Source organism: Homarus americanus, unplaced genomic scaffold (assembly GCF_018991925.1).
Source record: "Homarus americanus isolate GMGI-L3 unplaced genomic scaffold, GMGI_Hamer_2.0 scaffold25013, whole genome shotgun sequence".
Taxonomy (NCBI): Eukaryota; Metazoa; Arthropoda; class Malacostraca; order Decapoda; family Nephropidae; genus Homarus; species Homarus americanus.
In genome coordinates, this window is record NW_024722158.1 from 3,430,466 (window position 1) to 3,446,371 (window position 15,906).

Consider the following 15,906-nt stretch of genomic DNA (forward strand, 5'->3'; position numbering starts at 1 on the left):
GTTCCGAGGCAGAGGGCAGGCTACTGGCCCTCAGGTGAGTCACCATCACTGTCACCCACACTTGTTATGGCCTCCCTGACAAATCCCTCAAAGTCATCTTCACTGTCTCTACCTCTGTCACTATCACTGGCTTGGGCTGGCTGTGGTGGGTTGCGGGCGAAGAACTCGGTTATGCTTTTTTGACGGCTGGTGTTTATGTTGTCGTGATACACCGTGATGTACGGCTCCCGTGATGTACGGCTCCATAGCCTGCACCAGCCGGGTATGGAAGACTTCATAGCGGTCATTGTCGCGGGAGAGGAAGGACTTCATTTTCTCTGCACACTCCATGGCACCCTTAACATCACTATGAGTTAAACTGTGTTCTTCAGAGAATGACGCACCTTCTTCCTCCTCTTCACTGACGTGATCTTCCAACATCTCGTCGGCAGTCACTTCAGGATCTCTGATCACCTCCAGGATGTCTTCGTTGGTGGTCTCGGAGAAGCCTTCAGCTGTAATATTGAGTGCAGCTTCTCTGGCAAGGTCCACTGCTACTGCAACAGTCTGAACCTCACCAGTCACAGGTTCACTCCTCCTCTCACCTGGTATGCCATGCAACACATGTCTCCATGCGTGACGAATCGTAGCAATAGACAGCAGATCCCATGCCTCCACCAAGAAGTCTACAGCTTGTTTGACGTTAAACTTCTTCCAAAATTGTTTGACGAGAACTTCTTGAGTCGCCACCTCTTGTTCCTTGTCCTCGTCGCTTTTACTCTCGCTGTCGGTGTCACCCAGCTTACGCAACTCATCCTTGGTGTTGGTAGAGTCGTTCAGGAGCTTGAACTTCTTTGCAGAGTACGCAGCTTTCACATTGCAGATCAACTCCTGGTCCATGGGCTGGATTAATGACGTAGTGTTGGGAGGAAGGAAGACCACTTTTACGTTGGGGTGACGATCCATAAGTAGGGGCGAGTGTCCAGGTGCGTTGTCAAGGAGCAACAAAATGTTGAATGGAACATTCTGTTGCTCGCATAATTTCTTCACGTCAGGAACAAAACAGTTGTCGAACCAGAAGAGGGACAGAGAAGAGGACATCCACGCCTTACGTGCGGTTAGCCAGTGGACATTAAGCTTGTTCATGTCCATATTCTTGTAGGCGTGCGGCTTGCGGGCTGTGTGAATCACCGATAACTTTGGTTTATAGGTACCGGAGGCATTGGTGGTAAACAGGACGGTGATGCGTTCCTTCTGCATCTTCCGGCCCCGAATCTTGCTGGCATTCTTTACAACAAAGGACTTGGACGGTAGCTTTTTCCAGAAAAGACCAGATTCGTCCATGTTAAACACCTGGTCGTCGGTGTACTCTCCTTCCTCCATAATCTCACGTAAGAACGGAGGAAAATCTCTTGCCGCCACACGGTCAGCACTCACTTCCTCACCACCAATGTTGATGTTGGTGATCTTGTTCCTCTTCTTAAACCTATGCAGCCAACCAGAGGAAGCATTGAAGGGTTTGGGCTCTGCAATTCCCAGCTTACGTGACACTGCTGCGTATAGCTCACGTGCGTACTCCTGCACTGAGCGCGTGTCCACCGCCATGTTGCGTCGCGCCTGACGAATCAAATAACTCGCCAGCAAATTTTCCACTTTTGCCAGCACCCTGTTCTGGCAATACCTGATCGTTGAAGCACCTGCAGACTTTGTGATTTTCATGTGCTCTTTGATCTTGGCTGCATCCTTCTTGATAGTGCGAATCGTAGATTCGTTGACGCCATGCTGGCGCGCGAGATCAACTTGCCGTGTTCCTTTCTCCAAATCTTGAATGATCTGGTACTTTACTTCGTAGCTTAGACCACGACGTGTCTTCTTGGGCTTAGGGTGGCTGGGTCCAGGTAAGGAAAGGTCTCTCTCTGGTGGCGGTGGTGGTCCGGCGGAAGCCATTTCACAGAACAATGGCTTCACGTATACACGGAGCGGCCTGGAGGGATGAAACTGCCGCGGCTAGGTCAAGCGTCGTCTTTCCTCCCTTCCTCCCTCCCCCGGGTGGACACGTCATAATACTTTAAGCCAATTACAGCTAGCAGCAGAGGGGGGTAGGGATGCATGGCCAATCACAGTCCGATACGTCATATGACGTCAGTGATAACGCAACAAAGACACACACTGCGCAACCTTACCGCGCGGCTTGCCCAAGCGGAGGGAGGAGGCGGGAGGAGCGAATCTAAAAATAGTCTCGAGCCGGACACTCACCGCGTATATGTGGAAAAAATCCGCGTTAAGTGAAAGTTCGGCTCTGGCGAGGCACCGCGTATACGGTAAAACGCGCTAAGTGAAACCGCGTTAAGCGGGGTAATACTGTACTGTACATTTAAATATTGATTATAAGTCACTGACTTATAATCAATATTACCCCAAATTACTGACTTAAGTCAGTAATTTGGGGTAATATTTCCTTATAAGATGTAACAAGTGTAAGCAAGATGTAGCAGTTATTTCCTTCATTTTTATCCTTAATAAGAAAGATTAGATAATAAAATCTGTATTGTATATCTTTTTAATTTATTCAGTTTTATGTACAGTGCTGTAAGTGATTTTTTTTTTTTTTTTTCATTTTAATAATTACCATTTGGTCTCGAAGGCAATATGTACAGTACTGTGAGTGAATACTGTATATCATAAATTTAAATTATGATTTTTATATTTTCATCACATTGTCATACCTTAGCTGATAATGTACATGCTAGTAGATTGTGTGTTTAGTACAGCATAGTATTTATCTTATGTATTTATTCCTTAAATCTCCCAGTGGGTTACCTGACATATAAAGGACCTGTTAGCTTTAAGAGTAGTGTGGAAGAGTTTACAGAGCAACATAACGTGTACCAGTATATAGGTGTTGGCTATGTGAGGGGATCTACAGAACCTGTTTTATTTGTTCTACAAGTAGTGAGGAAATCCTGATTTGACAGGTAAAAATCTAGTCAATACTCTTTAGCTTTCAGTAGCAGTACAGTGTATGACCCCAGACACCCATTCCTTTATTCCTGATGAACCTTACTCCACCCTTTTATTTCATTATTATTATTATTATTTTAATTTCGTTCACCTTATTGAATGCTTAGCCACTTCCCTCCACTTGAAGAGCTTTTAGATGAAAATACCTGCCTGTTACTCATCACACTTGCTATAGTGCATATGATAGACGTTATGTTGGAAAAAGTTATTGCATTAGTGGTGTCTATAGTATCCTGATATATGGAGTAGCGTGCAGACTTGGTTACCACAAGGTGTCAGTGGAGGGCACATGTTTCAAGTGCTAACAGCAGGTTATCTTGTTAACCTTTGCTGAAGAAGAGCATGCATGAGGCATGCCAAGGTCTCCGAGTAATGGCTCTGGTGAGAAATGGGTGCGATAGCTATGACATGAAAATGGTGGGGCTACCTTGCAACCTTCCACCTTCTTCATCAACTACTGCAATTGCAAAATTAAAGTTGGGAGAGAAATCTAGCAATAGTGGCCTCAGCATGTTTAGTGATGAAAAATTTTTCTGTCTCTCCCCTTTTCCTTTCTCTCTTCTTCCCCCCCTCCCTCCCCCTATTTTCCTTCCTACAACCTTGGTCGAAACCCTGCATGCGATTATTGTTTCTTTCTACTGATTATGTTTTGTGCATGTTTCTTGCCATTTGTCTAATGTTTCCCTGGATTACCAATTATTTTTATGAACTGCTCTCTATGGCCTCAATGGAAATATCGTGATCCTTCTAAATTGTAACTCCATGCATGTGCTTCATTTTAAAATTGTATTGGTTTTGTTGTATGTCCTCATCCTTGTCCTCTTATGGTATTGAACCTTCCTTGGTATTTTCTCTTTGGTTTGTCTTCTGTAATGTTATCTTTCTGTGCAATCCTTGTTTTGTTTGCTCTTCCTTTCCATGTATCCTTTACCCTTCCTTCCCCTTCCTCCTTCCCCTACCCCTCACAGCCTGATGGAATCATCTGCCACTTCGCTAGTCTTCTCCTCCGATTCCCTAAAAAGGCGGGACAAAGCGCGACGCAAGACAGCCACTACAGAGGATATGTTATTCACCAATGGCTCCGAGAAAAATGGAAATGCCAGTGGTACAGATGTCAGTGCGAGCACCACGCCAGCAGGAACCATCGTCGGTGCAACATCTGTTGTTGCAATGGAACGCTTGGGTTTGGAACGCGCTAGTTCAGATCGCTCAGTCCCAGACCGCATGGCCACAAGTTTGGGTATGGATCGTATGTCAACCAGTTTGGAAGGAGTTTTAAGTGATGATGGCTTGCTAATGCCTCCACCCTCTGGCTCTCTAAGGGCTGTTCCTAGAGTTACATCAGCCCCAAATGCTCTCAAGTAAGTTCATCATTTTAAGATATTTGTAATACTCTTTTTTTTAGACTTTATTTGTATTGTTTGACAAAATATTTGGTTGGTACTAATACAGTGGTTTCAAATTAACTAATTTTTGTGTTAGTCATTAACAGATATGCTTAGTTATTACTTAGATACTGAACACAGTACAGTATTGATTTCATTATTATTTTTGATGGAAAAAATTTATATTCAAAACCATTTGACAATAGAAAAGTAAAAAAAAATCAAATAATGCTTTTTGAGTTTGTTTGTATTGTATTTTATGGAAGTTGATGAATTATTCAGCATCTCTTCCTTTTGTCTAAGTATCTATGCTTGTAACTTTATAAGGTCACACTGTGCATATCATTTTTGCTGCCTGATAGTTTTGGTTTTGTGACTGTGAAAGCTGTGTTTTAATTGAGATCTTGCTTCTTGAAGAAATGTTTTTGATTCTCTAGTTCTTGAGTGTTACATTGAAATTGTATGTACTGTACTGTATTCCTTTTTTTTTATAACGTTTGTCTTGCTTGTCTGATAGACTATTTGTTCTTGTTCTTTGTCCATAAGTACAGATACATTAATAACATTTGGGTCAAGCCAGCATCACAATGCCAACAAAAGTGATCAGGTACAATTAAATCGTAAAACTAATTCACCTCACACACACGGAATTAATTTTAAGTTATCTGGGAAATTAAGCTTCACCGTCCAAAACTAAAAGATTAGTGGAATTAACCGGAGACTAACCAGGAGCAGAATAGTGGAGTGTACACTAACCTCTGGCTCGGCTTGGGCTGGCTTGGCTTACAGGAATCTGATGTCCAATCGACCTGACAAAGCTTCGCCAATTCTTAGTCGCAAGTCATATGATCGACAAGAATCCACTTCTCCCCGACTGGGTAGAAGGTCCCTCACTTCTCTTAGCACTTCAAATCTAAATTATTCACGACAAAATTCTGCGTGAGTAGCAGTATGACATTGTTACACTGACCATTATCCATGTTTTATTTTTAATACAAAGTTTAGGTTCCTCGTCACAGTTATTTGTTAGGCATTAACACGAGTGATATCGCATTAAGTACATTTTGTTTACATCTAACTAAAGTTATTGTGACTTAGTAACACTGGGAGTGGTTATACTCATACAGGTATTACAGAACACCAAAAGATACTCGAGTTGTTTTATTCTTCATGATTATACATCCTGATAAATACCTGAAATACAGGGTGTTTCAAAGGTCTTGGTTCTATTGTAATGTTTTATTTTAAGAAAAGTATTTTAACACTCACCACGAACTAAAAACTTTGAACTTTTTTATTTTGATTTATATATGATAAAAGTTTACATCAGGAGAATTATTTGAATTAAGAGCATGGAACAGCATCTGTCATACTATCATACTCAGTCCATCACATAAACACAGCAAAATTACTGAGAAAAATGATTGAATCTAAAAGCAATCATCCATTCTATTGGCTGATCAGAATATGGTACATACAGTAGCTTGTGAAACATTCCACCACAGAGGTGGCATAATCATATGGAAGTTAGGGATCATTTATTCCAAAATTTGGTCAAAAAGTGAACACTACCTTCTACCCATTATTACTTGAGACTTTTCAGCCTAGGGAATTCTTTGATTGTTCAGCATAAGGTATAGTGGTCTGTGAAATATTCCAAGAATTTTACAAAAGCTGTTACAAACGTTGAAATACTCCTCACCACTGGAATTAAATAAAAATCACACCCAAGAAATTAAAAACTAACGGGACTAAATCATTTATTCTACCACAATGAATCCATAACTAAGGCAGCCATGTTTGCTTGTCAGTGCCAGTCATAATTAGAAATATATGTACCGGGTGGTTACACACCTCCTGATTGAAACATTTGTGGAAAAACTAACAAAGCTATAGAGAAAAGCAAGGCACTAATAAAAAAGAACCAAAAAAGTTTGGTTTTCAGGCTATAGACATTCTAGGTGAGGAATGGCCTGATGTTGAATTGGGGGGAGGGGAGTATTATTTGGCCAGGTTGTTTGCTTAATCTGAGCCACATTGACTATTTCCTCTGGGGCTATGTAATAAATGAAAGCAATTTTGTAAACTTAGAAGGAAAGGATTTGTGAAACTACTAGAAAAATTTAGTTTGATATGGTACAAAGTGTATATAGGGAAACAGAATACAGTAGTGCTTTGATGAGCAGAGCTATAAAAGCAGCTCATATTGAATATCTATAGCCTGAAAATAAATGTATTTGAGACGATTTTTTAATAAACTGTATCTTGCTGTGGCTTTGTTCTGTCTTGTTTTGTTTTTGTTTTCATAATACAGTAAGTCCCCACTTACTGTTGTTTCGGTACTACATAGCTAAACTTTAAGAGACCAAAAATTTGTTTAATGTCCCAGGACGGTGATCTGATACTACGACGTTTTGTTTCATATACAGTATGTAATACAGTCAACCCTCACTTTACGCGGTTAATGTAACCCACAGGGTACCGCGGAAAGTGAGAAACGCGTAAAGTGAATAACATAACATATGGGATTAAATGAAATAGAGACCAGCTGACCCCCAAACTCCACTTTTTCCAACACAATACCTATGTTCTAGTAAAAATAACATCTTAATTTTATGATGGTACATGCACACAATTAATACTTAAGAGAAATAGAGAAATACAGTTGCCAAGCTAATGTCCATTCAAATAATGGACTCAACTCCCTCCCCCTCTTCTCACACTACACTCGCTGGCTCTTCCCTCTGAGAAATTTTGGGGGGAAAACCAGGTATAGTAATAAATAATACCTCAAACTAAAGTTAGGATAATATAATTGACATTGCTGGATTTCTTGTAAGACCAGGAATATTTTGAATATAAATGTCATATATTTTTCACAAAAGATAACATATTTACTCAGAGTTAACATTACATCTAAAATTTGTATGTCTAATGCAAAATCTATGATGTTTATATTCAAAATGATCATCAAATTGTAAGAATTCCAGCCATGTAAATTATAATCTGGCCGGGTAATTTGTATGAATTTTATGAGCTAAATAAAAAAATTATACTTCACCCGTGTAAAGGGGTACACCCACCGCGGAATGTGAGCATCCTGGGTTCTGGCAGGGCACCGCGTAAACGTGGAAACGCAGAATGTGGGACCGCGTAAAGTGAGGGTTGACTGTATATTTCATGGGGCAAAGGGAAGCTCAGGAACGTATAACTTCTCATTTTTAGGAACATAACCCCGATGTTAAGCGAGGACTTACTGTACGTAGATATTTAAAATTAGGAAGATCATTTGTAATCACCTTTTATGTTATATCCAGCCCTGGACCACCTATAGTTCTGACCTGAATGTATGATAATTGATTAAATAATGAGATGTTTGTTTTATACAGTACAATATTGCAGCTTGAGCAGGCTATATATATATTTTTTTTGTTTATTTCATTGGCCCAAGGGGGATTGTTTGAAAAGATAGTATAAGTGCTGTATTTACATAATCTGTCTTGTAGAAGCATTTATATATTACTTAAACATTATAGTTTGTGACCTTTATCAAAGTGTCTACTGTATATTTAGCTATTATTACATGTAATGGTATGGATAATAAACTGCACATGCTTTATTTAGTGTACTAGAACATTTACATAGTACTGTAATTGTAGTTGAAGTCACATACTATTACTGCAGTATGTAATTGCACTTACACTGTAAAGCCAGAAAATTACGTTCAATTATATAATGATCAATAGTCATCGATATACCTGTGCCCGGGTGGGCTAATTCCCGTAAAAATTAGTTTTACTTTTGCAAAACAGAGACAATAATCCAGAGATGACTCCGCCAACTTCCCCAACTACCTATCGACGCTCCACATCCAGAGAAGAAAATGTCTTTTCTCGTTTGACCTCGGCTACGTCCTCTACCCGAGAGTCGAGGCCAAACACAGGCGTCATTAACCCACATGCTGGAAGAGTAAGTACTGTATATTTATAAAATTTTATGATGTGGGAAATAATAGTGAAAAAACCCTGCAGAATCACTGGCTCGGGCACAATAAATAGAACAGAAGAATACCGTACTGTAATTATTCTTGTCATTTAAGTCTCTCAGATGGCAGGTTGTCCTGAATTATTTAACAGTAAAGGGATTAATATTAGTTTTAGTTCTATGAGACGCTGAAGTCAAAATAACTAAAGGGAGCAGTTTTTGAGGGAAGAAAAATGGGTTGATGATGGTCATTGGTAATTATATTTTATGTACAGTGTTCAGAGATCAATAGCTTCGGTCATTTATGAGGTTTTTGCATAAAAAGTAAAAAATTCTTGATGAGTTTTCAAAGTTTGAATTATAAAAAACTACCCAAATTATATATTTTTTTAATTCTCAGTTAGGAAGACCATTTGTATATGTAGTATGCTTTTGAAGGAAAAATTATGGTATAGTACTGTACAGTAAATTATTTTGTTTTGGTTTATGGCTCCTGTGTTACTCCATTTGCCTTTTGTTGTGGCCATGTTGTGTGTGATAGTTTACAAGATGAAATTTGAATCATATAAAATAATTGAAATACCTTATGCACTGTGGTGAGGATGCAGCCTATTAAATTATATGGCATTCATAAATTAAAGTAAATCAGTAGAATGTACCTGCTAAATAAATGAAATAAAAGAAAATAATTAGGTTTAAGGAATATTGTATATTTCTCCACATGACTATTCAAAGACTTGATTTTATGTTATTGCAGTCAACCCAACGGTCAGTTTTAGCTTGCACGCATGTTGCTCAGGGCCACTCCAAAGCTGTGTTGTCAGTTTATGCAACTGATGATCTACTGTTCTCAGCATCCAAAGGTAAGATGATGAAATTTATACAGTGACCCCTCGTTTAACGAACACCTCGGTTAACGAACTGCCTTCCATAAGGATCTTCAATTCGGTTAACGAATTTCTTACGAACCGACCTCAACATGTTTTCGCTTGCACTGGCCGGGCAACCAGCTTTAGTATCAGTCCACCAATACATTAATCGGTTCTAGGGCTTAAATTCCTTACTATTTTAGTAAATATCAAGAAGTTTATACTATTCAATAATTTTAAAAGTTTAATATTCAATTTTTTAGTCATTTTAACAATTATTGAACATAATTGAAGGTAAAGTGACTAGTTTAAAGCGCAGCATCCAGCCTCTTAACACAGCAAACAGGCGTTAGTCTCTCTCTGTTTTCACTGGAGGTAACATCTTGCTTGAGACTCTCTTCAACTAAACGCTTTTTTTCTGTGTTTCCAAGCAAATTATTGGTCATTTTGAAATATATTTTACATATTGACAATAAATAATGCAGTGCAGTGTTGATTTAAAGAAAATAATCTTGAAATACACCAAGAGAACTAAAATTTTATGGGTGAAATGGTGCCATGGGGTGACTTCTCTTCCACCCCAATGCCTTCTCTTCTCCATTCTCCTCCACCCCCATTCTAATTCCCATCATCATCATCCAGGAGCCTTCTACATACACACCTCAAAGTAAGTGAACTTTTCTACCATTTTTGTTGAATTTAGGAAATTTTCAGTGAGCTGGAACCAATTACCCAAAAACCCATTGAAACAATGGTTTCGGTTAACGAACGACCTTCTGGAACGGATTGAGTTCGTTAAACGAGGGGTCACTGTACATGTAAGTTCTGTACTGTATGTATGTGGCTTTAATGGTTTGGTTAAGATGCATATTACTTTGCTCACAGTTGTCATTAAATCTGTAAATTTTTTCTTGGTTAGTTTTAAGAAATATTTAAAACGTTAATGACTTTAAGGTTTTTGGCTGTTGTCATTTTTAGCTGTAGTTAAATTTGGACTATTTGTCTTTGATCACTGGACATTCTAACTGATCAAATAATCTTGAAGTTAGATTACAAACAGAAATCTATTTTGAATTTAAATTAATTGAATTCTGTATTGTAACAAATAAGAATAATATTTATTGTACTGAAGTAATTAACACTTAGTAAGTGCATATGGTGTAGGCTGAATACAGTAGCACAGTACATTACCCTCCAGGCCATGTCATATGACGTGCGTCTGCAGAGCTTCGGGTCACACATTATGAAGTTTTGATCTTTCGCTGACCTATTTGAATAAAAAGGGCGGGTCTGGCTAGATTATGTTGCCAAGTAGATAACTATATTTCACTCAGTCACACACGAGAGCCTCTTAGTCTCTTCTCAGCTTTTGTGATGAATCCCTACAGATAACATCCACATGCACATAATTATTCAAAAAATTCTATATGATAATTTTATACCATTATTGGTGCTAAGTAAATGTTATTAGTTGAGAGAATTTCATTGCAATTTTTTTATTTAATATATAAAGTAAATCATCTTGTTATGATGACTATTCATCTCACAGCCCATGGAAAATCTTGGCTGTGACCTCACACACTTCACAGTACGAGCACCAACTAATGAATACGTCATTCACTGTTCTGAAACCATAGTGCATGTGCTGTGTTTCTTTTGTGGGGACTAGGAAAAATTTTCCAACAAGTTTTAAGTTCCACCAGTGTTGTGGATTAAGCTGTCTCAGATTTGGATTCAGCTATACAGTATTGTCACCTTTTGGGACATGTCCAATTTCATATTCATATTGTAGGCTGTGTTATGATTTGTGACCTTTTGAATGACAGGGAAGGTTAAGTTTTTACCAAATCCAGAAAAGTTAAGTGTGTTAGTTCCAGAAAGTCTGTTAGTTTTTTTTTGTATTTCCCTTTTGTGACTGTCAAGCTCTGGGATTACTTTTTCTTTCTGCTAAATGTGTATAATATGTTGCCACCTTGAAAGCCAAAGGGTATTTGTTTTGCATGGATTTTCTTTAATTTTTGTCATATTTTCACATCAGTCCATATAAAATTTTTCCATTTCACAAATTGAAACAGATCTCACATATTGAAATGAACTGGAATACATCTTCCTACCACTCATATCCCAACCAACTTTATTAATTGGTATTTTCTCTTATATTTTCATGTTATGGTTCCATGGTTAGATCAGTTATATTTTTAAAATATATTTCTGGCAAGAAGTTGAGGCAAATACATAAAAATATAATCATAACCAATAATTTTCAATATTTTACAGATCGTACTGTGAAAATGTGGGACTTAGTCCGTGGCCAGGAAATCCAGTCACTAGGAGGTCATCCTAACAATGTTAATTGTGTTAGATATTGTGAATCCCAGCATACCTGTTTCTCAGTCTCTTCTTCATTTATTAAGGTAATGTTTTATACCTTATTGATGTTTATTGAGTTTTAAATGGTTAAGTAAACACGATTAAGCACCCTTGAATCATTATTACAATTACATGTGATTTTTAAATAATCTTGTCAATGTTGTATTGTACAAATATACTGTAGTACAAAAATAAATAAAATCAAAGATTGAGCTTGGAGGTTCCATTGGCCCAAGATAATACAGTAGAATGTCGATATAACGGGAGATACTTCCAAGAGAAGTCGCTTTTAATTGAAGTGTTGTTTCAATGGAATAATTTAGTTGGTACTTGTGAGAACACAAAATACTAAAAAGACTGACATTGTTTTTTGTAGTATTATGTTAAAAGAAACACTCCTAAATTAACACAGCTAAAATTAAGGGATGCAAAATGGTCTGTTTACTGGCTAGGAAGATGGGAGAAGAAGAGGGGTGAGGTGATATGTTTGACAGTTGATGCCAAGGTCTGGTGCTTATTTTTTTATTTGTCTAAGAGTAACTTTAAGTTTTCACTAAACTGACCTGGGAGAATATAATTAACATTGCTGGAATTCTTATAAAATAGTGTGATTAGTTTGAATATAAACATGCTATAGTTTGCATCAAACATAAAAAATTTAGTTTTAATTACAAGTGGCTAAAATTTTTATCTTTTGTGCAAAATAAATGACGTTTATATTCAAATTATTCGCTGTCTTACAATGATTCTAGCAATGCAAATTATATTCTCCTAACTTTAGTCTGTGATATTATATAAGAAAAAAACTTAAAGCCTACTGTATAACCACCAAACCCTGGCTGGCAGGGAGAAGGGAGGTGACAGTGACATGTTTGACAGTTGTTGCTAAGGTCTAGTGAAGTATTTATTTGTTTATTTATGTCCTTTAGATTGAGTTATTGTATTTTTATTTTAAAAAAGTCTTAGAAGTGACCAGGGAGAATATAATTTACACTTCTGGAATTCTTATAAGATAGTGATTATTTTGAATATATAATCATGATATAGTTTGCACTAAACAAATATTTTAGTAATCATTTCGTACATGTACAGTACAGCTTTGCGCTTAGGACAGTGTAGCGTGCCCAGAGAAACATTAGGTGCAAATTTTAAAATATGATGCGCCAGATTGACTCATGCAAAATAGGAAAGATTCGCTTTAAATTAAAACAGTCCTTAATTGTGGGTGTCGCTTTAAATCCACGTTCTACTGTAATTAAATGACTTTTGACATTCCTCCTAAGGAACACCACCTATCAGAACCTTCCTTTTACAGAATATAAGACTGTTTTTTATTTATTTATTTTTTGTTTAAAGGAGGGATAATGTTAACTAAGTTGCATTAATTATCATGTTCACCATTTATGGTTTAGTAATTTTCCATGTTACAGGTATGGGACATTCGTGAAAACCCAGCCAAGTGCACCAAGACACTCAGCTCTTCAGGATTAACATCAACTGGATTTGCACAAGTCAGCAGTCAATCAAGAACACTTCAGATGCCACAAGGAGAGACGTTAATCACAGATATTGCCATATCCACATCAACAAATATTTTATACTCTGCAGCTGGAAATATAGTCAGAATTTGGGACCTACGGAAGTAAGTGATTAATTGTTGTGTGTCTAATAGTGATAGTTTAATTTAAAATTATTGGGAAAATCAAAATTGATAAGTTCTCTATACAGTAGACCCTTGCCATTTGCGATTCACGATTAATTTATTGTAAGTAGATGGTGGCTAGCTTGCAAGTTTTTTCTCACAGGACGAGTCACCCCATGCAGCAGCAATTTTTTTTTTTAATATATATTAGCCCACCCGGGCACAGGTAATGACCCACATCAGGGCCTGGGGGGCGAAAATATAATAATAATAATAATAATAATAATAATAATAATAATGATAATAATAATATCTATATCTATTATTATTACAACAATTAATAAAATTAATAGCAAATTAATACAAATAAAATAATAAAACTAATACAAATAATAACCTATAAAAAATACAAAATTTAAAAAATAAATCGAGAGAAATTATATACATTAAATATGTTAGTGTTGTCCAAATAAGAGAAACAATTGAGACCCTGCAGTTGTGTGTAAATGAGGCAGAAAGTCAGATCAGCAACCTGGGGCTTGGTCACAATTCCTGATGCCATATAGCAGCAGGGTCGACCATTAAACAACACATAATGCTTCCAATATCTTCCCAGGCGGTAGTACCTCCTTGTTTGGAGCTGCCTATCTACCTACTACCTGTAATCTCGTGTTGTACTGTCATTACTTTAGTTTTCTGTGTGAAATGGCCTCAAAAAGACTGCCTAGTGTCAGTGCTAGTGGAGTGAAATGTAAAAGGCAGAAGTCAGTAATGACCCTGACAAAGAAAGTTGTATTATTAAATAAGTTAAAAGGGGATGAGTTCTGCCGTGGCTGGTCAGTTGTTTGGTATAGGTATACAGTCATCCCTTGGTTATCACGTCTAATTGGGACCACCGGTGCGTGATAACTAAAAATGCGATAACGAAATTACAGAACCTATGGGATTTATTCTAGTTGGTTCCAGGCACCCAAGACCCAAACCCAACTTTCCCATTTTACGAGAATGGCAAGGATCTACTGTATACATACAAGTGATTGGAATCAAGACCAAATATACTCCAATTAATTTTTCTCAATGGACATTTTATACACACCACGAAGTCTACAATTTTTTTTACTTTGAGTAACACAAAGGCCTTGGTATATTTATCTTGTAAATTTTGAAGACATTGAGCTTAATGTCTTCAAATTTTTGAAGGAATGTACACCATGATTATAGCCTTTGTATCACTCAGCCAATAGTCTTGTGGATTTGGAAGAAAGCTATTATCTTGATATCCTTTGAAGACAATAAGTTAAAGATTTGTCAGTACCCTGTAGCATCAGTAATTAATAGGAACTTTTATGTTTTATGGTTAACTATCAAACCTATACAGTATATTCTATATTTGATTAAACTTTACTTTCAGACACACGGCAGTTGGTAAGCTAGCTGGAGGACACCAGGCAGCAGTAATGTGCTTGGCTGTAGACTCCACTATCCCAGGTCAAGATGTGGTGGCTACTGGCTCTAAGGATCACTACATTAAGGTTAGTTTAATAATAACCGTTGAAATGGAGGAAGTAGAGAAAGGGAAGAGATGGTAGGTTACCATTCCTCCTTCTCCACTGCATTTCTACCAGTGTGTGGATAGAGGAAGGGAAAAGGGTTGGAAGAGGTGAGAGGGCTACTCAGTTTGACACCATTTGTCAAATTCTTTTGAACATTTAGTGTTTTGGGGGAGAAACACTTGTAAATGCTTTCTTTCTTCTTTATTAATACAGCTAATGTGGTCAGTGAGGTAACAGCAGTCAATTCCAAAAAATTTCATCATTCACTCTGAGCAACTTATTGTAAAATAAAAATTTCACCAGTGTTTGAGGTCTATTCTGAACACCAAGACTATAGCCTAAAATACACTATTTCAACACGATGACCATAGCCTTGGTGTTCAGAATGTCTCAAATACACTATTTTCAAACACCAAGACTTAACTGTATATACACATACAGCGAAACCTCTAAAATGCGAATCTCCAAAAAATTTGGATACATCTAAAATTCGAATAGAATCTGATTAAAAATAAGTGCCAAAATTTTAGGTTTCGAATTTGAAAATATCGCCATAATAATTCAAGCGCGATCATAATACTGAGCACAAGAAACATCCGGGTTCCAAAGACATACTTGGTCACGCATTGTTTACCCTTCTGTGTCTCGTGGTGGTCGTCTCACAAGTGCTCAACTTTATTAATATTCAACTTTCACCCTTATAATGGCATCAAATAAGCGTTCACTTGATAGTTTAGCATGTACTGTGGAAAAGAAGAAACCAAGCTCAGAAATTTAAGGTAAATATACAATCCATACAGTATTTTAATATTCTTTTCCTTGTCAAATAATAATTTGATTTATAATTTATTTTAGCTTGACTGTAATTTCTAAAACATTTTCTAAAAGTTTTCACATACATGGCAACTCAATGTCATCTTTATACCCACCTATACCTCTTCACCCCACCCTCCTCCTCTATACCCTCCACACCTCACTCTACCCACTAGCGTAGCTAGGTGTCCTCGGCGCACTTTTGGGTCTGCTCATCACCCATATCTGCAGCTACTGGACGCATCCATCCCTTGTATCGGGCGGAAGTTAATCCTTGTCGTGTCTGACCT

At 37.4% G+C, this 15,906-nt stretch overlaps 1 protein-coding gene across 1 annotated transcript in view; it reads left to right on the top strand.

The window, feature by feature from the left end:
- Positions 1–15,906, top strand: part of LOC121862100 (kinesin-like protein KIF21A) — a 169,154-nt gene that overhangs the window by 134,894 nt on the left and 18,354 nt on the right. Inside the window, 7 exon segments of the mRNA XM_042360084.1 lie at positions 3,969–4,361; positions 5,175–5,324; positions 8,198–8,354; positions 9,127–9,232; positions 11,516–11,652; positions 13,039–13,250; positions 14,662–14,782. Of these exon segments, the coding sequence (XP_042216018.1) occupies positions 3,969–4,361; positions 5,175–5,324; positions 8,198–8,354; positions 9,127–9,232; positions 11,516–11,652; positions 13,039–13,250; positions 14,662–14,782 (1,276 nt within the window).